The sequence below is a fragment of the Tamandua tetradactyla genome, chromosome 2 (assembly GCF_023851605.1).
Source record: "Tamandua tetradactyla isolate mTamTet1 chromosome 2, mTamTet1.pri, whole genome shotgun sequence".
NCBI classification, from domain to species: domain Eukaryota; kingdom Metazoa; phylum Chordata; class Mammalia; order Pilosa; family Myrmecophagidae; genus Tamandua; species Tamandua tetradactyla.
The window spans coordinates 210686807-210712559 of NC_135328.1; the positions used below are offsets into that span (position 1 = coordinate 210686807).

Here is a 25753-nt window from a genome sequence, read left to right on the forward strand (position 1 = left end):
CCTCTGTGCACATGGCAACCCTGCAGCTGTCAAATGAATTGTATCCAGTTAGCTGGTCCAGAATGATGCCAGCCATATGCTACCCAAGCCCTGGGACCCACTGTGGGAAACACTGCCACAGCAAGAACCCTTCCCACAGCTTTAGCTTCACTGTCGGATCCCCACGGCCTAGAACAGTGCTGCATGCATAACAGGAGCCTGAGAAATATTTATGGAACGGGTGAACACAGCTGGCCTGGCTACCCACAGCAGGCAGCATGCTGTACCATAGATACTGCCATGCTCCAACCTTTTGCCTCAGTCACCTGCTTGTGGCCACCCCCCTTTGCTGGGACTGTAACCTGAGAAAAGTGAAAATTAAAACTGTCTAAGTGGAGTATCAACTATGGGTCCAGCAGTCCCTGTCTCTAAGGACTTCAGCTCCATTTAGGATAAAAGCTCAAAAGGGGAACTTATTGGAAGGATACAGCGTCTCTTACGGAACTCAAAGGCAGAGAACAACTGGGCTTCCCAAGGGACAAGAACCAAGGATCAGAGTCTTCGGGAAATGAGGCAGCCATCTTTGGGGCATCGTTTCCATGCCTGCTTCTTTCCTCTGTAGCTTCATTTTCTCTCTACATAGCAGCTTTCCCTGCTTCACTTGCCCCCGGCCATCCAGACAGCCCCCCAATGACCCCCTCGAGACCACATCACCCAACCACCTCTCCCTCCCACAACCAAATTCTTGGGAGAGACTCGCCTGGCCCAGCTCAGCTTCTGGCTGGCTCTCCCTGGGTCAGACGGACAGATTCCTCCAATCATCTGTGGCCTGGGAGGTGGCGATCACATGCTACGAACAGGGCTGCTGAGATTCAGCCTTTAGGGCCGGGTGGGAGAGCTGGGCGGGAATGTTAAAAGCTCTTGATTAATTTAGTTACTTTATGCTCTTTCACAGCCCTGAGGCCATGTAGGGCCCAAGAAAGGTGGGTGGCTTCTGGTATTTTCTCCCCATCTTTAATCTATTATACTTCAAGAACAAAACCGTGATGGGGAAGAAGGGAAAGGGCCGGGATCTTTTCTGGTTTTTAAGGTGTTTTTTGTTTTTTTTCTTGGCAGTCAAAAGACAGAGGGCTCCAGGAGGATAAGGACAGGTTTGAACCATGAGCAAACAGGACAAGTGCATCTTGTGGAATTATTTTGAGGTGAAGGTGGCCACTAGCCTTGACAGGTGATTCTAATCTTTCAGATGATTTCCTTGCCTTTCTAGGGTCTGTGTGGGGCCTCTAACCTATGGTTAGTGTTTCCATCTAACTTTCTCTCTGCCTTCAGTGAGACAGCAGTAAGCCGATGTTCTTTATCTTATTTCCCAAATACCCACTGTATATTCTCTGTATAACAGGAATAGATCTCTGCACATACAACACAGTTAGGGTCCCGCTCAACAGAAGAGTCACACGTTCAGGTAGAAGGGGGACTAGCCTCTCCTGGGACCCCCAAGGAGAGTCTGGGCTGCAAGCACCCCAACAGACGTCTACCAGAGGCCACACAGAGGGCCCTTTTAACAGCCACTTCTCAACTCATCTGAGACGTTACCTTTCCCTCTTTTATTTCTCCTATTTGTCCTCCCACCCACCAGAAGGAAGCATAGAAAATAACCGAAAAGAGAGCCCAGGCCAGAGAAATGATCCCTGAAGAGCTGGGGTGCGTATGTGTGTTGGGGAGATGGGGGGTGGGAGGTGGGCTTTGGGGACAGATTTGGCCTCCAGGTGCCCCACCCTTGCCTCTTTCTTTTATATAGACTTATTTGCATAAAGACGGTGAGAGGCTGGACCTTGAGCCTACACTGAGGGAGATTCACTTCCTGCCTGCTGCCCCTTCCCTCCCACTGCAGTTTGCTAGGAAACATCCGGGGCCTGATAATTTACTCTCGCTCAGGGGCCAAGACTCTGACCCCGGACATTTCCGTTCCTCTCTCTTGTCCCAGCTTCAGCCACCTGTGATCCCCTGGGCATTTCTCATGAGCTTAAGTTCCTTTCGTGGGCACCAGTGGGAGTCACTGTCCCCTCTCCACGGGGACATGCCAGCCCACCCCGCACACTCATACCTCCGGGGAGTTCTGGTGGGGACAAACGGCAGGCTGTGTGCAGCGCTCCCTCCTAGGGCCGCTTCTCAGGAGGGGGGTGTAGGAAGAGGGTGTATTTAAAGCCCAGATAGAGGGCTGCTGTCTGAAGAGCCAGAGCTGTCTGTGGGGCACCTGGAGCCATGAGGAACTTGGATGTCAAGCAGCAGAAGGTCCTCCTTCAAGTCCAGAAGGGCTCTGCACACTGAGCTGCTCGGTGCCGTGTTTAAGGGCTCAGCCCTGGAGCCAGATGGCCCGGGTGCAACTCTCAGCTCTGCCACTTACTAGCGGTGTGACATGGGGCACTTGAATTAACCTAAACCTCGGCGGGCTGACCTGCAGAGGCTCAGAACCGCCGGGCTTGGGGCATAGATTAAAACAGGCTCACACCTATGCCCAGCACTTTGCCTGGCACGTATTAAGTGTTGAGTCCTGTGCTGGTTTGAAAGGAAGTATGCCCCCTAAGAAAAGCCATGTTTTAATATAAATTTCATAAAGGCAGAATAATCCCTATTCAATACTGTATGTTTGAAACTGTGATTAGATCATGTCCCTGGATGATGTGATTTAGTCAAGAGTGGTTGTTGAACTGGATTAAGGGACAACATGTCTCCACCCATTTGGGTGGGTCTTGATTGGTTTATTGGAGTCCTATAAAAGAGGAAACATTTTGGAGAAAGAGATTCAGAGAGAGCAGAGAATGCTGCAGCACCACGAAGCAGAGAGTCCACCAGTCAGTGACCTTCCGAGATGAAGAAGGAAAACGCTTCCCGGAGAGCTTCATGAAACAGGAAGCCAGGAGAGAAAGCTAGCAGATGATGCCATATTTGCCATGTGCCCTTCCAGCTAGAGAGAAGCCCTGACTGTGTTCGCCATGTGCCTTCTCACTTGAGAGAGAAACCCTGAACTTCATCGGCCTTCTCGAACCAAGGTATCTTTCCCTGGATGCCTCAGATTGGACATTTCTATAGACTTGTTTTAATTGGGACATTTTCTCGACCTTAGAACTGTAACTTAGCAACTCATTAAATGCCTCTTGTTAAAAGCCATTCTGTTTCTGGTATATTGCATTCCAGCAGCTAGCAAACTAGAACAAGTCCATATCAACTATTATGACCCTTATCGAAGAAAAGTGTTCGAAGAGCTAAATGTACCACATACAAAATGTTTTATTATAAAAAGCTCAGTTGCATGGCAGTTTAGAAGGAACAGGACATCTCAGACTGCTTTCCTTCTTTTTTTTGCCGTTACACAAGAGACTCCTAAACCATTATTATCTTTTTCATCACGTGCCAAAGTTCAGACAGACTGAGAGAGCCCCGGGGCCAGGCCTCACCCGCCCCCTTTTGTTTCAGGTCATTTATGTCACAGCCATGGGTCCTTTCTCCAAAGCTGAGTCATCGGCATGACCCCCACTTCAGGGCTTTGTGGAAAGCAAAGGCACAGCTTGTTTTCTTTCTTGGAACAAAACAGTCCTAGTGGAACCGAAACAACCGCCCTGCCTCCCAGCCCTGGCAGCTGCCACGAGTGGCTGTAGGTGTCCTACCGTCCTCGGAAGCGGCAAAGGGGAGCGTTCCCACCCGCTGGGCAGAGCGGAGGGAGGGTGGGAAGGGAGGTGCCCATCGCGCCTTGACGAGAACCCCAGGGGCGTGAGGCCCGGCCGCTGGGGTTGGGTGGGTCAAGGTCACCCAGTCGCGAATCCCCCCGGCCCCCCACCCCGTCCAAAGAGTTTGGGGCGCGCCTGGCCCGTCCCCTCGGCCCCGCCGGGAGTCTGGGGGCGCCCAGTGGGCGTGAATGGGAGGGAGCGCGGCCCGCGAGGGGCCCTTCAGTCGGGCGGCCGGGCGTCGGGGGTCTTCTCCGGGACTTCATCGTACTGCGGAGGGGGCGTCAGAGGCTCGATGGAGGGAGGGGGGACGTTCTTGTCGGGGAGGCTGATCCTGAAGTCTTTGAGGTGAAGCTTTTCGGATTTAATCCTTCGCACTTTCAGGGGCTTCAGGCGTCTGGCCAGCTTGGAATTCTGCCTGTCGGGCGGGTTCCCCGGGCGGGTCTCCTCGTCGGCCCCGGCCCCGGAGGAGGTCGTGGGGCTCGTCTCGTCCAGCCCCGTCAGGGACTCGTAGGAGGGGAGAGAGACGCTCATCCTGGGGTTCTGGTCGACCTCCCTCACTTCGGAGTAGTTGGCGTTCATCACCTCCTCGTAACTGGGAACGTAGTACCTCGAGGACACCTCCTCGTCCTCCTGGCTGGAAGACACCAAATACAGGCAGGCAGGGCGTCAGCACCGCGCAGGCCACGTGCAGTCACAGACAAATGGTCCCCAAAGCCCCCGTGGGCACCGAGTCCACAAGAGCTCATACCCCAGCCCTGTTAGTGACAGATGGGGTCCTAGAAGCAATAAATACTAACACTGAATTGTTTACCAGGAGCTGGACACTGTTCAAAGTACCGTAAGCAGAGAAGAAGCAACTCCTAACAGCACTCTGAGGTAAGCACTATTAGCCCCATTTTACGGATGAGGAAACAGGTAAACTGAGGTGAGACAATAAGGTCAGACTTTAGGAGTGGGGAGGCCAGGAAGTGAAGAGCACATTCTCAGCTCCTATACGGTATTATCTGGGTGCTAAGCCCCCCTCTGGCCTTTGAGCCTCATACTTAACATGCTAGGTGGGCTGTGCTAGATGTCTGGCTAGGTTCTTTGGCCAAAGGCTGCATAAAAATGCACAAAATAGCTGCTAAAGTGAAGCAAAATGGTTGTCCCCAGGAAGAGAAGGAATATTGGAAAAATAAAATTTACATGCATCTAGGACTATTCTGTAATTTTATTTTCCGAGTTCACCAAAAGACTCAAAAGACAGATCAGCTTCATTTTCACTGGACTGTTGAATGAGAAAACCAAAAAGGCTTCCACACTTATAGGAAGCAGCACCAACAGCCACTTTCTGGGACCCTAACTTAAGCAAGCTGTGGGTGGGGATGGCCAGCGTCAGAAACCTCGCTGCTTGCTGTAGCTTTCCCTCCACCTTCTTTAGCAGCTTTCCCTCTGCCTCCTTTAGCAGCTTTCCCTCTGCCTCCTTTAGCAGCTTTCCCTTCACCTTCTTTAGCAATGAACTTATGTGGGCTCATGGCTAGGATGGGTAATTATGGGTGACTTATTTTCCTTCTTTGTTCTTTTCTCGAATAAGCATGTATTACCTACTTTTCACTATCAGAAAATGGTTTAATTTTTCCTAAATAAAAAACAACCTCCCTCCCATTATGAAGCTAAGACATGCTTGCTACAGAAATTCAAACACAGAAAAATCTAAGGAAGCAAAAACTCCTCCCAAATCCCACCACCCAGAGATACCCACTGTTGCCCTTCTGGTGTACACCCTTCCCAATCAGCCTCACATCCACAACCTCTTATGTGACAGAGACCTCACCAAACATGCTGTCTTATAATCTCTTCTCAATCTGGTAGATATGGTCCCGCCATATCAGATGAAGATCAAGAAAAGTTGCCCAGAATCCCATTGAATGGAGTTGTCATAATTTAACTCAATCGATGTGTGTATATTTATATGATTTCTAAGTTTTTTTCTTTTTAAACAACATTACGATGCATATTCCGGTACAAACTCCTTTGCACGCTTGTGGGATTGTCTCCCAAGGGTAAATGTTTAGAAATAGAATGGACAGCTACACATTTTTTTTTAATGCTGCCTCTTGCTGGGAAATTCCCCTTTAGAAAAGTTAACTCCACACTCCCATCAACAACCCATCTTCCCTGCAATCCTCAGGGCTGAGGACTGCCTATCTTGGCCAGCGTGTTAGGCAGAAAACACAACACCTTCCTTTGGATTGCACTTCTTGCCTACGGAGGTTGACCAGCTACTGAATGAACAAGAGGAAAGGTTGTTCATATTTGTTGTCCACTTTCCTGATGTTCATTTTGTATATTAAATTGTCAGAGCTCTTTTTTATAATAGGGGCTATTATGCTTTCCCTTATGTTCCCCAATTTATCACTTTACCTTTTAAACATGTTTATGGCATTTCTGGTTAAATAGAACGCTTCTTCCCAATTCTGCAGTAGTAGACCGAAATGTGCCCCCACCCCCCACCCCCCCAAAAAAAATAAATAAAAAGAAATGTGTAACCCCCAGGATCTGTGAATGTGACCTTATTTGGAAAAGAAGGTGGTCTTTGCACACGTAATTAAGTGCAGTATCTTAAGATGAGATCATCCTGGATTAAGTAGGTGGGCCCTAAATCCAATGACAACTGTCTTTATGAGAAGAAGAGAAGATGCTGATGGAGGAGGGAGAACCCAGAGGAGAAAGCCAAGGGAAAATGGTGGCAGAGTATGACGTGATCCCGCCGTAAACCAAGAAATGCCTGGAGCCACCAGAAGCTGGGAGAGGCAAGGAATGATTCTCTCCTCGAGCCTTCAGAGCAAACGTGGACCTGCTGATACTTTGATTTTGTACTTCTGGCCTCCAGGATGGCGAGAGAATAAATTTCTGCTGTTTTAGGCTACCTAGTGTATAGTAATTTATGGCAGCTCTAGAAAATTAAAGCTTTTCAAATCAAAGCAGAGCCAAAACTGGAGCACAGCACATGAGGGCCAGTGGACAAGCAAGCAGGCTGGGGAATCTGTCCACCCCAGGCCCTGTTTAGCTTCTTTGGGGGGTATCGAAATCTTGGCACACCTGTAATCCATTCCCCGTATGCCACCTGGGAAGCTCTGATATAGTATTTTATCAAGTTATTTATAAAATTATAAACCATTTGACAGTGGCTCCAAGGCAGAAAACGTGAGCGTCCAGCCCCCAGACGAAAGCACCCTAACTGCTGGAAGGAGTGAGCCTGAGCGTGCATCCAGCCCCCGGGCCGGGGAGGGCCGGGCCCGTCCTCACCTGTCCTCCTCCTGGGCATGAGGCGCGGCCCCCGCCTGGTGCTGGATGTGCGCCACCTCCTCGCCCTGCTGCCGCTTCCTCTTGTCCCGGATGCTCAGGCAGATGGACAGCAGCAGCAGCATCACCCCGGCGCCCACCAGCACGTAGGCCACGGAGAAGGTCTTGCTCTTGAGAATGCCGGGGCCGACCTCGGTCTTGTTCCCCTGGGCTGATGGCTTTTCGGCGGCGCTGAAGCCGGGTACCAGGTTCCACATGGCCATGATGACCCCCAGGACCAGCATGCCCAGGCCGATGGCGGTCAGTGCGTAGTGGGAGCCGTTGGCCTTGGACTGGGCCATCATGCCCGCGGGAGCCGGGCGAGGCCCAGTTACAAGGATGGAAGAGAGAAAACCTAGCAGCAGCAGCAGCAAAACCAAAACCCCTCGGACACACTAAACAGACTCTCTAGCGCTGCACTGAAAAAACATCAGCCGAACTCTCAAGGGATGCTTCTGAGCCAAGGTGAGGCATCCTGTGTGGAATCAGCAGCCGGGAAGTCTGGAAGGAAAGCAGAAAGAGGAGAGGAAAATCAGTTCAGGTGCAAGATACTCTGGTGAACACAGGCGACTCGCCTCTTCAGGCGTGAAGAAGCAGTTTTGAGCTACTGGCTCTGGCTCGGCCTCGCCTTTGATGCATTCCAGATGTCTGATGTGCCCCCGCTCGTTTCTATGTGCCTGCAGCAGGCGGGCGGATCCGCCCACTCTCACCCGAAAAGGAAAAGCTGGACCTTTCTCTGCAGGAGGCTAGAAAGGCCAGAGCTAGGGTTATTAAAACATTTTGTGGAATTTAATGAAGAGGAGTGCAATCTCGGCCCTCGCTGGGTACAGCAAAGAGAGTGGACTGTGGCGTGGCTAAGCCACGCTCCACGTCGTAATGAAATCTCCTGGGCGATGGGTATCAATCAACAGTGAATCCTAATTCACTCAGCCTGCTGCAGTCTGTTTACCACCCTTGATGGCTCCCTATTTCCTTTGGAAGAAAACTGAGATTCCTTACTTAGCATGATGCTTCCGGCTGCCATGACCTGCCCCTGTCTCTCCAACTTCATCTGTCACTTGCCTGTCTTTGTGTACCTGCCTCGTCTTTCTGCAGTTCTCTGCTCATGCCAACTCAGAAGCCCCCTCCACAAGCCCCCACAAGGCCCCAGCAACTCTTCCAGTGACCACATCATTGTCATCCCTAAACCTAGCACATAGCAGAGACTCAAAAACTGCTTGCCAAACTGTTTGAAGAAGTGGTTAGAGGGCAAGTGAAGCCAACAGAGCAGCCAGCAGTCCTGGCTGGTTGGGAAAGAGAGTCAGAGAAACAAGACCCGTTCGTGGCTCGGGTCTAACAGTCTCAGCGTCCAAAGAGGAGGAGCAAGCAATGCTCCTTGCTGACCACTCCTCAATAGATCATTTCTGAGGCAGGAACCCTGGAGAACAGTGAAACATCACGGGTGCCCAGATGGGCAAGGTCCTGTTTCCAATCCTGCATTCTTTCCAGTCTCTCCAAAAGGGCAGCAAAGCAGGCAACTTGAAATTTGATGCCCCAGAGGTATTTTCTCATCAAACAAGTGCCTTCATCAGAAACTGGTCACTTGGTTAAAAGATACTGTAAAAATATTTGGGGCAACATCATCTAACAGCTTGAAGTCTTTTCTTTCATTTTTTTTTTACTCAACAAATATTTATTGCATGCTTGCTAACTGCCAAGCAGTGTGGGCAGCATGGGAGACACACGCAGAAAAGAAGTAAGGACTGTAGGGGCTTCTAGGCTGGCAGGTCTATAAGAAGTAAGAATAAAGTGGGAAAAAAGCACAGGAACTGTGGAATTAGGGAGAAAGCCATCCTGACCTAGACTAGGGGGCGTTGGCAAAATAGGTCCTGCACCCTGATACCATGTGGGTACACTTGGTGCCTGTGTGTGCCTCTGTATGTACATGTGTGTACACGCACATGTGTGCATGTATGTGCACAGCACTGAAAGGGGTCCTGCTGCAGACAGCTGGAGCAGGACGTATGAGAACATTCTACCATACGTTCAAAGGTACTTGCTTTTGCAGTACTGCTCATGCCCAGTGAAGGGGGGAAGTGAGGGGCCTGACAGCCCTAGGGGTGCACCAGTTTCCCCTAAACGTGTCTGAAACCAGGTCAGGGATCAGCGATGGAGAGGTGCCCGGCTCAGAGACTTGTGCTGGAAGCAGGAGAGTTGAAAAGACCATTTATCAAACATCCGCCCGACAGGCAGGCCTTGCACCTGGGACACTGACAGTGTGGTTATTAGATCCAATGATTGGGGCCACTTCCCCCCGCTGCCCCATCTGTCCCCAGTCACACTGATTCTCAGTTCATGCTTTGTGCTACCCACTCAGGTGGGTAAAAAAGGCCTTGGAGTAGGGTCATAGCCAAAATTAAAACGTCAGGGCTAACACACTTTTTGGCTTGTTAAATTGTGAGTGATTAAAAACACGCTGTGTGGGTGAGGACATTAGGACGGGCAATTTCATACAGTTTTTCTGGATGGCAGGTTTTGGCATTTACGGATCAAAAGCTTAAAAAAGTGTTTATACCCTGCAGCTCTGTCATTCGAACTTCTACAGTTTATGTACAAGGACATTCATCATAGCTTTATAGTAGTGAGAAATTAGAAGTTGCCCAAATAGCCGAATTAAGTTGAACAAATTATGGTACACATAAGTACTTATGTTAAAAAGAGATAGTACATTTTTATATACACAGACAGATATGTAAAAAGCCCAGGGGTGGGGCATATTCCCAACTTCTACCAGTGAGCACTTCTAGGGATGGAAGGGGCTTGGGGAGTGTGTGCTGGATTGAAAACCGTTATGCACCCCAGAAACGCCATGCTCTTTAACCTAATCCAATCTTGTGCGGCAGAGCTATTATTGGATGGGACCTTTCAATTAAGTTGTCTCCATGGAGATGTGTCTCTGCCCCCTCAAGGAGGGTCTTAATCCACTTACTAAGTCCTTTACGAGGGAATCACATTGGTACAGCTGACAGACAAAGATGTGTGGAGATGCAGAAAGAACTGCTCCCCCACCCCGGGAAAGCTGTTTGAAACCAGAAGCCGGAGAGAAAGCCAGCAGACATCACCATGTACCTTCCCCATGGGACAGAAAAACCTGGGACACAATCAACCTTTTCTTCAGAGTCAAGGCATCTTTCTCTGATTGCCTTACTTTGGATATTTTTATGGCCTTAGACCTGTGAACTTGTAACTTTATATATCCCCTTTATAAAAGCTAGCCTGTTCCTGGTATATTACATTTCCAGCAGCATTAGCAAACTCAAAAAAAGAATGTACCTGTCACACTCTCTATTTCTGTAGTTTGAACTTTTACCATCAGAACATGCTGCGAGGTAGCATATCTTGGTAGCTCCTTCCCAGCTTCATGACTCTGGGCAAGTTACTTAACCTCTCTGTGCTTCAGTATCCCCAATAGAAAAGTGAAGATTATAGTTCTCTAGTACCCCCTCATAGGGGAGTTGCGATAAGTAAACAAGTAAATGCACCTAGAATGGGGTGTGACTGACCCACAGTGAGCTATTACAGAAAGGTTTGACTTAATATTATATTAAGGCTGACCTGCTTTCTCAACAGAGAGAGAGAGAGAGATCACCTACCAGGGGGTGAAAACATGTTCTTTATGGTGGGGGTGGGGATGGTGAAAAGTTTTGGATATTACAATGGTTTGTACCCCCCCCCCAAAAGGCCACAGTACCTAATGGTATATCTGTGGAATTAAAATTTCACAGGGGGGACGAGTGATTACAAAAACAATATAAAAAAAAAAGACTACTTTGAGGAGCAATAAGAGAAAAAAAAAGATTGAGAAACACTGATTAAATGTATTATATTAAATCTCAAAACACTCAAATTATATATACCATATAGTTATTTTCTCTGTGTGGTGGAATTGTGGGCAGTTTTCTTTCTTTTTTCTAACTGCGAAAATAAGGATGGGAAAACAGAAATGTGCATGTGTTGCTTGCAAAATAAGCAAGTGAAATAAAGCTTTTGGGTTTGGGGGTTAACGGCAGGGGTAGGTGTCCAGCAGTAGCTTAAAACCGTTCATCAGCTTCCGCCCTCCCTCCAGACCAGGATTCTGGAGGGTTCACTGGGGCTGTGGAAATGCAGGTCCCAAAGGTGCAGCTGGTTGGCTGTTTATCTTGTGCCTGGCTTGTTGACCCTGGACAGTACCAGCGTTATATTTAGTATGTTGTTCTTTCCTTTTCAAAATATGGAAAGAAGCTAATTTTGGGTTTAGAGGGTTCGGACCACATGGTTTCCATCACGATCCTAAAATGGAACAGCTTCAGTGGGTAGCCTGGGATCCCAGCTTGGCCAGACTCACTTCTAGGCCCCTGGTGTTGGCCAATCCCTGCCCCTATTCAGTGCAATCCTAGGGAACAAGCAAATGATCTTGGCAGATGGATTTTTTTTTTTTGATGTAAAAACATTTTATTAGGAAAGAAATTGAAAGTAATTGAAGGAGTTTTCAAAAATAAGGCATAGTTGGGTGTATGGATGGTTGCAGATGGATTTTGAGGAAAACTGTTTCCTGGGGAGACTCAGGAGAAGACAACTCTTCGGACTAAAATCTGGAGTTAAGGACCTACCATGTAAAAAAAACCACAGAGACACAGCTTTCCAAGTAAGCTGTGAGTGCTTCAATTTTAGGTATCCATGGCAGAGGCATGTGTTTTTCTTTGGCTTTGTTTGGGGTGGGTGGGTGGAGTGCAGGGGGTGGGATAGGGGTAGATGCATGAAGAGTGGTACAAAAGGAAGCTGAGATCCTGCACACAAAAAAACTTGGGTTACAGAAGGATGACAATACGGTAGTTAGCCTTTACCAAATGCTTTGACGGTTTTATCACAAACTTGAGGGGAAGTGAAATTTTTTTTTTATACAAGTCCTCTAGAGAATAAAAGAAGAGGAAATATTCCCCAGGTTATTTTATGAGGAAGGTATAGGCTTCACACCATTACCAGAAAAGGAAAAGACAAAAAAATTGCAGGCCAATTGAATTGGCCAACACAGAAGCAAAAATCCAGTATCAGCAACACAGTATCAGCAAATGGAATACAACACAGTTTCAAAAAACCATATCACATCACAATCAAGTAGGGTTTATCCCAAGAATGCAGGGTCAGTTCAACCTTAGAAAATGGAATGTCATGTTCTAGGAGAAAGGATAATCTGTGAGAGCAACACTCAGTGGAGTACTATGCAGCACTGAAAACGAATAAACTGAGGCACCAACCAGGACTAATGCTGGGCAGAAAAGAAAACTGTATAAGAATTACACAACATGTTTCCAATGATATGAAATTCAAAAACAGGCAAAACCAAAGAATATATTGTTCTGTTTTTGTAATATTATAAAGAAATTTAAAGATAATAAACTGAAAATTCAGGATAGTGACTACCTCTAGGGAGGCGTGAGGAACAGGATTGGGGAATGGAGTACTGAAGGAGGCATGGGCATTTACTTTTTTTTTTTTCCTTAAACTTCACATGTACTCATATATGTTCTAGTTTGCTAGCTGCCAGAATGCAACACACCAGAGACAGCTTGGCTTTCAATAAAAGGGGATTTATTTAGTTAATGTATAGCTCTTCAGAGGAAGGGCAGCTAACTTTCAACTGAGGTTCCTTCTCACGTGGGAAGGCACAGGGTGATCTCTGTTGGCCTTCTCTCCAGGCCTCTGGGTTCCAACAACTTTCCCTGGGCTGATTCCTTTCTGTATCTCCAAAGACCTGAGCTGAGAGTGCTGAGATGAGGTATGCTGAGCTGCCTGGGCTGTGCTATATTGAGCTCTCTCATTTAAGCACCAGCCAATTAAATCAAACATCATTCACTGCAGCAGGCACACCTCTTAGCCGACTGCAGATGTAATCAGGAACAGATGAGATTCACATGCCATTGGCTCATGTCCACAGCAACAGAACTAGGCACCTTCACCTAGCCAAGTTGACACCTGAATCCACCACAATATATACTTTTTTGCATGGGCAGGCACCAGGAATCGAACCTGGGTTTCCGGCATGGCAGGTGAGAACTCGGCCTGTTGAGCCACCGTGGCCCACCCCATATATACTCTTTTGGTTGGCTGAAATATTACATAATAAAAATTTCCAAAAACACCTTACACTTAGCATAAAATCCAAACTCCTTTGCGATTGTCTTCAAACCCTATCAGATTGGATGGGGCTCCTGCCTTGCTCTTATATCTTATCTCGCATCTGACTGACCTCAGCAGTTTCCTTTCTGCCTCTCAATCATGTCAAGCTCTTCCTAACTTGGGGCCTTTGCACCTGCTATTCCTTCCACCTACCTCTCATTTGGCCAGGTCTTTACTCCTTTTGCAGCTCAAATGCCACCTGATTGCCCTATGTAAAACATCCCTCTCTCCACCAGGTACCTGCCAGTACCCCTGCTTAGTTCCTTGGTGACTTTCCATCACAATCTATAATAAACTTGTTTCTGTTTCCTTGTCGGCTGTCTCCTCTAATGCAGTCTCAGAGAAGGTTCTTGCCTGCCTTGCTTACCACTTTAACTCCAGCACCCAGCACGTACACCAGGAACCTAACAGGTACTTAAATATTTGCAGAATGAATGACTATCTGGCAAATTAAAGTTTACCTGATGCCCCATATCATTCAGTGAAGTTTCCAGTCTGAGGCTGGCACGGAGGTGGTGAAGCTTAGTTAGGGCTAACTTTCAGGAGTACCCGGATACCCAAGAATCTATTTGCAAATATTTGTTGGCCACATAGGAAAGGTGCCCAGGTTGAATGTGGTTTTCATTCTGATTGGCGAAGGTGACCCTTACGATATTCCCTGGTGGGGATTGCTTCAAGGTTCAGGGGTTCCCTGGTCTTTGGAGCAGGCTGGAAGGCAGCAGGAGATGGTCGGAGCACGAGCTGTGGTCCCCCAAACTGGGCAGGCACTGCATTCACCCACAAACACGTTTGACTAATCTGAGTCAATGGGGAACTCTCGGGGTGTGGGAATAGCGGTGGGGAGGGCTGTGCCCAGGGAGGGTTGGTCACTTCAGAGCCCGCCACCTGGCTGAGATCCAGGTGGGGGGGGGTCATTATTGCCAGTTCACATCTGGAGTGGAGTCTCTATGAACTCTAATATAAAAAGCAATGGTTTTACTAAAATCAAACAACAGAAAGCAGACCTGCCCTGGCTGAAATGAGACAAAGGACCCCAAGTGTTGATGGCCATACCTTCCCTTGCCCCTTCCTGCTGAACCCCAGAAGCTCTGTGGAAAAGTTTAGAAACCAGGGGACTTAATTTCATCCTTCACTTTACAGATTAGGAAACTGAGGCTCCCCGGACTCAACAGTACCTGAGGTCTTGTGGCCACTGAGCTCGGTCCAGTGGCCACACGCAACGGGGCAGCTTTAACGTGAAAGCTCACCAGATGGAGGTGTCTGGCCGCGTGACCCGCTCCTACCACAAAGAGGCTCCTTGACCATTCTCACGCACCGACCTCTTCCTGCCAATCCGCCAATCTGGGAAAGGGATTGGCAAGGAACCAGGCTGTGCTGTATTTGCATCACAAAGGAAGTATTCAAACTTCTGCCAAGTTTCAGCCCACAATCACTTCTGTCACCAAGTTCCCTTCCAATTCAGTGGGGGCACTGGGAAGAAAGGCCCTGAGCTGCCACCGCTGCTCCAGTCCTGCCTGGGAGGGAGTTTCAGGCCAGCTCCCCATAGACTACGGTCAGAGGGCCTCCAGTTCCTCTTTCACTGGAGCACCAGGGAGGATTTAGCTTGTGTGCGTGGGAAAGACGAAAACTAACGTGCAAATGAGTCATACAGGTAGAAGGGAGGGAAAGGAGGGCTTCCTGAGTCACAGAAAGCAGATGGGGAAAGAAAAAGGACGGAAGTTACCCAATCTGTAAGAATAGTAGTGACATATGAAGCAACAGAAATGGCAGTAACGATGGCAGCAGCCACTGATATAATGCATCACATACCCTTTCTAGAATCATCCAGTCCTCCTGATTACGTTTCAAGGAATGATTAGCCCACCATCTCTGAGCCTCAGAGAGGTTAGTTAATTTGCCCCAGGTCACACAGCTAGTAAGCAACAGAATTAAGAGTCATGATCAGTTCTAAGGTCCACCTTCTGTGGCTTACATCACATGGCTCCCATGAGGCCACATCCTCACGGGCCACTCCCTGGGCCTGGCACACTGGCCAGCAGTGAGTGTTCTACACTAGACGGCGTGCAGTGCTCATTTACCTTTGGTGGTGTATTATCCCATAAATGTGAGAGGGGACACGCACATTTCACTTACAGTGACTTTTTAAAGAATTTTATTTAAACAATTCCCAAGCCCCTACCATATACTAGGGGATTGGGATGGGGGAAAGGGGGGGGGCACACAGGTGTGTGAGTCATACTTTAATAATCCAGCAGGAAGACAGGGTATTCTTCCTAACAGAAAGGAAGTCAAAGCCAGAGAGTAAGAGTGATTTGTATGTTGGACACCAATTCCACCAGACCCCATGTTGAGCTCTTTTGGAGCATAATCATTTAATAATTATTAGTTCGATTTCACAGATAAGAAAATGGAGGTTCAGAGAGGTAAGGCAACTTGTCCAAGGCCACACAGCTAGCACAAGGCAGGTCTATGGTATGCCTGATTCTAAAACCTATGCTTTTAACCACCTGGTTGTACTGCTAAAATGGGGCACGTATAATGAGGCTATGGGAGGAGCGACACATGCACCCTAAGAGGAATGAGAAGGAAGACGAAAAAGCAGCTTTGCAGGGCTTTTTCATGTATGCAAAATTTCCACGGGTGGTGTCTGGGGGTAGGAAAAGGAGACTGGGGTTCCAAGGGGAGGGTTCGGCCTGAGGAATCCCATGCAGATGGGAAAGGGGCATCTCCCAGAAGGCAGCAGTACATGCAGAGACAAGAGGCACCCCCCTCCCCCCGACATTCACAAGATATCAGTTGTGTTATATGAGACCTGGCATCTCCAGGCTCCGTGGGGATCCATCACAGCGTTGGTGAAATTACGGAAGACAAGCTCATTCTGGAGACTCCACAGGCTGTCAGTGGAAGAATCAAGTTAACAAACCAGGTATCCTTCCTTCAGGAACTCGACAAAGCACCTTTCTGTAAGCAGGTGCCTGGCGTGTAGCCCTATGTCAGGGGCTGGCCCAGTCACAGTCAAGATTTCTCGGGGAATGGGATGTCTCTGGGTCTTCCTCTGCCAGGACCAGGTCTGGTGCTCGTGGCAAGCGGGGGCAGCCTGGTCTCCAGTCGCTGTCAACTCAAAGTCAGTCTGACATTGATCCTTTTCCAGGCTCTTGTCACTGGCATCTCTGGGAATGGAGCCGCCACTGGCGTCCCCAACTCTGGCAAGCAGAGTGAGCCCCAAGCTGACTGCACCCCCATACCCACTGTGGACCCCTGGCACATAGCCACAGAGACACCTGCTGCCGTGTACTGGCACTGACTCCGTGCTGGGCACGTTCTGGGAGCTTTACGTGGATTAGCTCATTAATTCCATCCAACAACCACTTTCATCCATTTTACTAGAGAGGCACAGAGAGGTACGAAACTTGCCCCAGGTCACACAGCTTAGTAAGCGGTGGCCCTGTCCGCTGGAAAAGCCTCCTTGTTCAGGCGTGCCTCATCGATGGGGCAACCGAGGCAGGGCAGAATTCCTGAATTCCCGTTGATGAGGGCGGGCCCTGCATCCCTGCCAGGAGACTCCCCTCTGGGCATGAGGAGGAAATTAAACTGACAGGTCACAGTCAGCCTTCCCAGACAAAGGGCTGCCCACTGACTTCTGAGACTTGGCTCAGAGGGTCTGGGGAGGAGGGAGGATTAGGGGGTATGGGGAGGGGAGAGGGGAGTGCATCTCACGCTGCTGCTTCAGGTCTATGCTCCTGGCTGCCGGCCAGGCTCGGGTGAACCCGCTGCCATCTGGCCACAGCATGTGTCCCTGGGCGGCAGGCAGTTTGGGACCCCGACTGCATTCATTTGGTTCTCTTCCAACCCCAGTGGCAGTGGACAGCAATCGTTTTTCACAGACGAGGGAAGAGAATGAGAACTGATGGCGCCAGGAAACTTACAGTATCAGGTATTTCAGGTGTCAAACTGCGCCCCACTTCCCAGTGTGGGCTCTGGACCTCAGGCCTGGCTGCATCTCTGCTTCACCATGAAGTTACCTAGACAAGCTCAGGCTTCCCGCTCTCGGCCTCAGGGCACTCACTGTGGAAGGGGAATTAAACAGGTATCTACCTTCCTGGGTTCTTAGGAGATTTATTCATTCACGTGATAAATATTTATTGAGCACCTACTATGTGCCAGGGGGTTCTCTAAGTGCTGGAGAGACAGAAATGATCAAAGCAGACCAAAGATTTTGCTCTCATGCTCAGATACTAAGCCAGTGGAGTAAATTCTATACAAAGGGAGGCAGTGATTCAAGTTGCAGGAAAGTAAGAACACAGGGGAGGGGCAGGGAGGGCTGGGACAGGGATTTTAAATACAGTATTCAGGGCAGATAATAATCCCCAAGAAAGTGATCTCTGGGCAAAGATCAGAAGGCAGTAGGGGCAGGGAGGGTGGGGTGTGGAGACCATGTGGCTCTCCGGGGGAGAATGTTCCAGGCGGCAGGAGTCCCCAGACACAGGCTCCCAGGCAGGAGCATGCCTGGCAGTTTCCAGGAAGAGGACAAAGTCAGTGAGTTAATATGAAATGTGCTGCCGTCATTTATGGACCTGGAGGGCAGGCGAGCACCTGTCCCATCCTTACAGAGGCCTGGAGGGGGCAAGGGGCTCATTTAAGGGCACCCCAGTTAGTGGCAGAGAAGAATCCGGAGGGCAGGCCCCCTGAGTTCAGCTCAGGCTCTTTGTCCCTCCCCCCACACTGTGCTTCTCTGAATTTGGGGACAGTCAGTGTGGGTGGTAGGTTGATCTGTGGCCCCCTAAAGATATCCAGGTCCTAAGAATCCAACATAAGGCGAGCAAGAGGCTGGAGTGATGTGAAGAAGGGGTTCCACGCCAAGGATTGCAGGACGATTCTAGAACCTAGACAGGGCAAGGAAATAATCCTCCCTAAGAGCTTCCGGCAGGAACTGGCCCTGCTGACAACTCGACTTTTCCCCATATCAGTAAAACTGATTGGATTTCTGGCCTTCAGCACTGTAAGATATATATTGTTTTCGACCACCAAGTTTGTAGCAATTTGATACAGAAGCCACAGGAAACCAACATGGGTAACATCTGTGTTCTCACCTTTATACGGTCCTTACTCACTGACTTCATTGGGCAGAATCCTGATAAAGCACATTACGTGGGTGAATTTTGCATTCACTCCTCGTGCAGCTGGATTGAAGAGAGTCTCAGCAAATGGGACTCCCTTCACTGAGTGCGTTTTAACCCATGATTCCACGAAAGAGCCAAGTGTGCACTTGTTCTAACTTCATTGGGATAAAAACTACGATAAATGCATTCTCGTGCCTGTGTCAACGGGGCACTTGTTTTCTGCGTGCTCAATGTTACACTCCCAAAGCCCTTATGACAGGGATGAACTTTATGTGCTCATTATATGAGAGTGAAAAACAAACAAAAAAACACAGACGCGACAGGAGAGAACACACGACCGCAGGCAGCAAGCCCTGCAGGAGGTCTCATTCCCAGACCTTTACCAGACTGGCCCTGATGCTGGGGATGAGGACACAGTTTGAGAACACTCATCCTGCCCATATCTGGACATTTTCCTTTTTAGCCGCAGCAATGCTGCCTCCATGGAAGTGACTCCCAAACCTTTTGCCAAGAGCCCAGTCTGAGCTCGTCTGATGCTTTCCACCTACACTTCTCCGCTTCCTAACTGTGTTTCCTATTTGAGGCATTTCAGCCAGAGCTGCTTTCTGGTCCCCAGGTCTCCTCCCCGCCTCCAATTTTTAAGAAGTCACTTGTCACACCTGATCCCCCCCCCCATTTTTGGGTAACATTTTAGAACGGTGGCAGCAATAAACATTCTCCTAAGTACTTACCAAGTACCGTTTCATTTCAAAGGAAATTCTCTTATTTGAATTTCCCAAGCATCTTAAGAGTCTTTCGAGAATATTCCCTATTTCACAGAAGAGGAGACTGAAGTTAAAAGAAGTTAAGCAACTTGCTCAAAGTCACATAGTCAATGACACAGAAAGATTCAAACTAGACACACCTGAATACAGAGCTAGTGTGCCCACCATCCACACCTTCCAGGCCTCCTCTTGCCCCGGGGACCCCAGGGAGTCCCCTCCCCATAACTGGGTTGCCAGAAACCCTCCCTGGGCTGACTCCACTCCTTTGCAGTGAGGAGGTAGAATTCCTGGTTTTCCTTAGTGGCATTCCCCTCCATAAAAACCAACTTCCCTGTGTGAGTCACTCGGTCTCCTGCAACTCTGATACTCATCTGGACATGGTGTAAATAATTGACGCTGAGATGTTTAATCATAAAGCTGGGACTGAGGTTAAAGTGGGACAGCCTCAGGAGAGGAAGGGGAGGGTAACAGCTTAAGGAGGGTGCTTGCTTTGCAGAGCTCAGCAACTCTTGGGTTGACAAAGAGTTTTGTTGGGTAACAAAGCAAGAATCAGCCTTAACTGAGTGAGCACTAACCTCTAAGATACCGCAGACGCTTTCACACATCACCTCGTGTGTTGCACCCAGAAGCCTGCAAGGGACATGCTACTATAAGCACAGCACCCCTTTACAGGGAGGTTGAGGCACAGTCAATGCAGAGGCTGGAATGAAAGCCTACATCTGTCCAGGAGCAATCAGAGTAACAGTAGCCATCTCATAGGGCTGAGAAGCAAATGTTTCATCCACATAAAGTATACAGCGCTGGGTACACAGTGAGTGCCAAGACGTGGTATCGCCTGAGAAAGATGAGTTTTAGATTCCCCTGGCCTGTCGCAGGCCCTCACTCCCCACCTCTCCCACTGCCCCCTCCAGAATCACGAGGTTTAAAAGTCTCCTGGGTAAAGAGGCTGAGACGGTCAGTCCGAGGGGCCCCGGAGCTTGGAGAACACCATGTCCAGAGGTTGCAGGAGGAGGTGGCCAACAGGGAGGGGGCAACGGAGAGCCTCAGCGCCCAAGAAAGGTTTCAGAAGACACTGCTGCCTTACCTGCCCAGCAACCACTCCCACTCCTGCCAATAACAGAGCCCTGATTTTCCTTCGCAAGGGTCCTCCCCTTTCAAGGTCCATGGGCTTGACCCCTAGCTGCAGCTCCAGGGCGGGCACATGCCCCCGGCCTGACCAATCAGGTCATTCCATGCCCTTAGGCACAGTGATTGACTAAAGGATAGACACGTGAGCCCAGCTGAGCCCATGAGCTTCAAATTTCAGCACTTCCATTGGAATTGCTGAGGGACAGGCCTTCTTTGTACACATAGCTTGTCAGTGGTTACAAAGAAGGAGTGTCTCGGTTGATAATGCAGAGCTGTTGGCAGAGAAAAGCATACCTGGGAATGAATGAACAGAGAAAAGCAAAAGGCAGAAAGAGCGAGCTCTGATGACACTGTTTGGGAACCTGGATTCCACTATACCTGAAGCTGATCTTTGGAATGTTTGTTATAAAAGCCTGTTCCTTACATTGGGTTTTTCTGTCACTCACAGCTGAAAGAGTCCTGGCTAGCACAGAACTTAAAAGAAAGGAAGGCCAGGACAAGAGACAGAATTCCAACCAAAACTTCTCATTAGAACACTGTACAACATACCAGGACCAACTGGCTACATTAATATATGATTTAAATTTTATGCTATCATTTTTTCAATTTTTTTAATGTACAGTATAACGCATATACAAAGCAAAGAAATAAAAAGGCAATAATTTTCAAAGCACTCTTCAACAAGTAGTTACAGGACAGATCCCAGAGTTTGTCATGGGCTAGCATATGATCCTCTCATTTTTTTCCTTCTAGCTGCTCCAGAATATAGGAGGCTAGAGGGCTTACATATTTTTTTTTATCATCACAATTGACTTTTTTTCCCTCTTTTTTTGTGTGAAAAATAGTATATTTGGAAAAAAGCTATAAATTTCAAAGCACAGCACCACAATCAGTTGCAGAACATATTTCAGAGTTTGACATGGGTTACAATTTCACAATTTTAGGTTTTTACTTCTAGTTGCTCTAAAATACTGGAGACTAAATGAGATATCAATATAATGATTCAGTGTTCATATTCATTTGTTAAATCCTATCTTCTCTGTATAATTCCACCATCATCTTTGATCTTTCCATCCCTCTCTTCAGGGGTGTTTGGGTTATGGCAAGTCTAAATTTTTCATATTGGAAGGGTCTGTCACTAATATGGGGTAGGGAGATGGAACTATCTGATGTTCTGGAGAGGCTGGGCCCCATAGGTTTCAGGACTTATCTGGACCAGGGACCCATCTGGAGGTTGTAGGTTTCTGGAAAGTTACCCAAGTGCATGGAATATGCTATAGTTTTTTTTAATAGGCAAACTTGTTCATACATCTCACACATCCTCGCATTTTCCAGCTACTGGAGGCTGCCCGCCGTCCTTGGCCGACGTCCTTGGCCCATCCTCCCCCTTCCTGCAATCACACCACTCCGTCCTCTGCTCCCCCCTCTGCCACACTGCCTTCTCTGATTCTCCCCCTCTTGCCTCCCTCTTCTAAGGGCACTTCTGATGACATTAGGCTCGGCTGGATAATCCAGGATAATCTTCCCATCTCAACAGTTTTAACTTTATCTCATTTGCAAAGTAAGGTGAGATTACCACATAAAGTAACAACATACTTTTCTACCATGTAAGGTAACAATTCTGGAGCCTGGGGCGTGAACACCCTTGGGGAGCCATTATTCAGCCAGCCACATGAGCCCCAGGCACAGATCTGATAAAGTTCAGGGGTTCACTGGCCTTCCATGCCGCACCCAGAGGGAGCACCCCACTCGGGAATCTACCAGCATGGCTTTCAGAGCTTCAGCTGGGGCAACTGATTACAAATTGGGGGATTATCCATTTTACAAAAAGGCCTGTTGTTTCCAAAAGCCTGCTCTTGAAGCTCTGAGCACCTATTGAATGCTCGCTCTGAGCACGAATTATTTCATTTACTCTTCATGGGGAAGCCACCCGATACAGGTGCAGACTCCGGGGCCCCGAGCTGTTGTGGAATTTTCCCAAAGTCTCCCTGAATAAGCGGCAGAGCAGGGAGGCGAACCCGGATCGTTCTGAGTCCAGGGTCCATGCCCTCAGCCCCAGTAGTCTCTTGTCTCTCACCTGCTCCCCATACCATGACTTAAAAGAATAAGCTTTTTCAGATAATTAAAAAGTACTGGAAAAGTCCCTTGAGGGAAGGAAGAAAAAAGATGAAACTTAATAGGAAACTATTAAGCTTTACTATTGAAGAAACTCCTGATACTGTCTCAAACATGAGGGACTACAAGTCAATAGGCCAAGCCCTTGATCCTAAGGCTTGTTCCTGTGAAGCTTATGTATGTAGCAGAGAAGCTTAGCCTACCTGTGGCTATGCCTAAGAGTCCTCTCCGAAGGACCTCTGTTGTTGCTCAGATGTGGCCTCTCTCTCTCTCTAAGCCCAACTCTGTGAGTGAAATCATTGCCCTCCCCTCTACCTGGGGACATGACATCCAGGGGTGAATGTCTCCCTGACAACGTGGGAGATGACTCCCAGGGATGACTCCAGACCTGGCACTGTGGGATTGACAATGCCATCCTGACCAAAAGGGGGAAAGAAATGTAACAAAATAAAGGATCAGTGGCTAAGAGAGTTCAAACAGAGTCGGCTATTTTGGAGGCTATCCTATGCAAGCTTCAGCTAGATACTTCAGCTATCTACTATGGTCTGCCAAACCCCAACCAAAACCATTCTCGTCAACCCTAAAGAACACTATAGGGCTCTATCTGAGATTCTACAAAAATTTCGTGCACTGTGATTAGTCTCCAGAAAACTACAATCTTCAGATGGCTCCTAGGCCAGATAAGTCCTGAAACCCAGAGAGGCCAGCCTCTCCAGAACACCAAATAGTTCCATCCCTTTATCCCATATTACTGGCAGCCCTTTCCAACATGAAAAAGTTAGAATGGGCACAGTCCAAATACCCCTAAAGATTGGGAGAAGGATCAAAGGAGGAGGAGGAGTTATAACAGAGAAGACAGGATTTAACAAATGAGGATGACTGCTGAATCATGTTTCTTTTAGTCTCCAGTGTCTTGGAGCAGCTAGAAGGAAAAAGCTGAAATTGTGGCACCCATAGCAAACTCTGAAATCTGTTCCATAACTACGTGTTGCAGTGTACTTGGAAATTTATTGCTTTTTTTCATATATATGTTAAATTTCACAATAAAAACATGTTTAAAAAAATGGAGTTTTTAAGCATCTACACACCCCTTCATGAGCGAGGCCCTCTTTGCTAATGACAGAGAGATGGGAGGGACGAGGGTGAGGGGTGACTTGGAGGACGGGGTCCCAGATCACTCAGTGATGAAGATGAGCACCCGTGTCATAAAGAGCTACGCTAGGAGCGAAGGAAGGCTGGATGCAGACCCAGGCCCCTCTGGCTCCAGCTCAGCCCCTGCACTCCCGGAGTCACAGGGCCGCCTGAGTCTCGTCTTGTGTCCAGGTCTCCGATCTCTTCTGAGCCGCCACAGCTCACGTTGCGGGGTGGGGGGAGGTTGGATTTAAGCCCCAGTTCTGAGCCTTTCTTGGGCGGCAGGCACCAAGCTAGACAAGCGTGCACATCATCTCTCTCAATCAGATCATCAGAGCAGTTCCTGGGGGCTGTCTCGTCTCCACTGTAAAGGCGGGGACGAGAGGCTGACGGGGGGCCAGTTGGAGGTTGTGGGTTAGGGACAGCTACTCTGATTTAATCCCAGATCCCAGGGCAGTTTCAGGGTTTGCCGTCAGTGTCATCTCTATCCCAGGTTAGGTATTTTTTTTGGGGGGTGGGGGGTGGGCAGGGCATATTGGACAGCACAGGTGAGGGCTGACTCTTGATCTGCACTGAGGGCATTTAGCTCCAGAAGCCAAGGAACCCTAACTCCAAATGTTTGGGCCTGGAGCGGAATTGCTGAAGCAACACTAACTGGAGTTCAACACACAGAAGAGCCACGATGCTGTTTTGTCATTTTTGTGTATGTTCAAATTCTTGTAATAAAAAGCCTTAGAAACTATCGTTTAAAGTAGATGATAATATAAAGTATCGAAGAAATACCTACAAGTTCATTCTGAACTAAACCAGTGATTGAATATGTAAATAAATAAATGGGGGAGAAGAGAACTCTCCCGTGCAGAAGAATTCCAGATAATTTATACAGACAGTCCGCCCTCAAGGAAGGGAGAGCACAACCCCCTACCCCTACAGCAGAGAATCTGGCAGATGCCATGCTGAGCCGGGATGAAGGTCAGTCTCAACAGGGAAATCACCCTGACAGCACGTGCCTGGGACGTGGTGCGATGAGAAGGCCACTTAGCCTGTGGTTTTCCCTTACCCCGTCCAATCACGACCAGTCAGGTATTTGACAAGCATGCTCTTGATGCTCCAAATCGTCAAGAGCACCTCAAACAAGAAAGTCTGAGAGACAGACAATCAAGAGGAGTCCGATGTGGCAATTAAATTGGGGCGGGGGGTATCCTGGGAAAGACAAAGGACAGCAGAGGGAAACTGAGGAAATCTGAATAAAGTACGGGACTTTAGTGAATAATAATGTATCGATATTGGTTCATTAATTGTGGCAAATATGGCCACACTCACGTAAGATGTTACTAATGGGGGAAACGGTGTGGGGTATGTGGGAACTCTTCGTACCACCACTGCAATAACTCTGTAAATCTAACACTGTTGTAAAATGAAAAAGTTTATTTAAAAAAAGAAAAGCGACTAGTGGGCAAGGTGTCAGCCCAGCCCAGGACCACCCCCTGAGTCTGAAGAAATGTCCAGGCTGAGCAAGAACAACAGCTAGGCAGTCACAACAAAAATAACAGTACGACAATGAAATAGCAGCTGGTATCTCCTGAGTGTCCCCTCCGAGCTGGGCAGACAGCGCTGCACGCCGGGGTTGGGGAGGAGCAAAGCGGCTGAGCTCTGGCCTGTTGTCTCCCTCCAGTCATTCATTCAACAAACATTAACTGACCCTCCGACAAAGTGCAGAGCAGTAGTCCTGGTGCTGGGGACACGGTCCGAGCATCTCAGAGCTTCCAGGCAGAGTCTTCAGAGCCCGGGACGGGCTGCCCAGGGCTAGAGCAGCAGCGTTTCACACACTGGTTGACCGGCTCAGCATCCTCCTGCCTCCTGTCCCAGGCTGGGTGTGGCCAGGCCTGATCAATCAGAGCTCCCTGGCCAGAGTCATGGCCCAGTAAGCACCAGTGAGACGCCATTCTCTGACTTGAGGGAACGCTGGTAACCCCCTTTTCCTGTTGGGCTTGCTGGAAAGACTGGCGATAAGCCTGGGGCTGCCAGCTTCCCAGAGAGGAGAATGGCAGTAATGAGAGCGGAGGTGGGCGGTGAGGGGGATGCCAGAGGACGCCCCTGAGCCCACGGATCCAGCCAGGCAGCCAATGCTTCATTTGTATCAACCATAAATACCTTTTATTAGCCTAATAAAAACCTAATAGAGGGGGTACGAGCGTGGTTCAGTGGTAGAATTCCCACCTGCCATGCGGGAGACCCAGGTTTGATTCCCAGCCTATGCACTCCGCCCCCC

General features: G+C 48.6%; 1 protein-coding gene across 11 annotated transcripts in view; it reads right to left on the reverse strand.

Moving 5' to 3' along the window:
- Positions 1-3249: 3249 nt before the first annotated feature.
- The window catches only part of TMEM51 (transmembrane protein 51), a 72053-nt gene continuing 49549 nt past the window's right edge, over positions 3250-25753 (reverse strand). For 10 of the 11 annotated variants that reach the window (XM_077151224.1, XM_077151216.1, XM_077151219.1 and 7 more), the window contains 2 exons: positions 6993-7529; positions 3250-4338 (listed from right to left, as the gene is read on the reverse strand). In XM_077151224.1, coding sequence (XP_077007339.1) covers positions 3924-4338; positions 6993-7333 — 756 coding nt within the window. In that variant the 5' untranslated portion in view covers positions 7334-7529 and the 3' untranslated portion in view covers positions 3250-3923. Of the gene's footprint in view, positions 4339-6992; positions 7530-14470; positions 17482-25753 lie in introns of those variants that run through there. The other variant, XM_077151223.1, reaches the window with a different exon arrangement.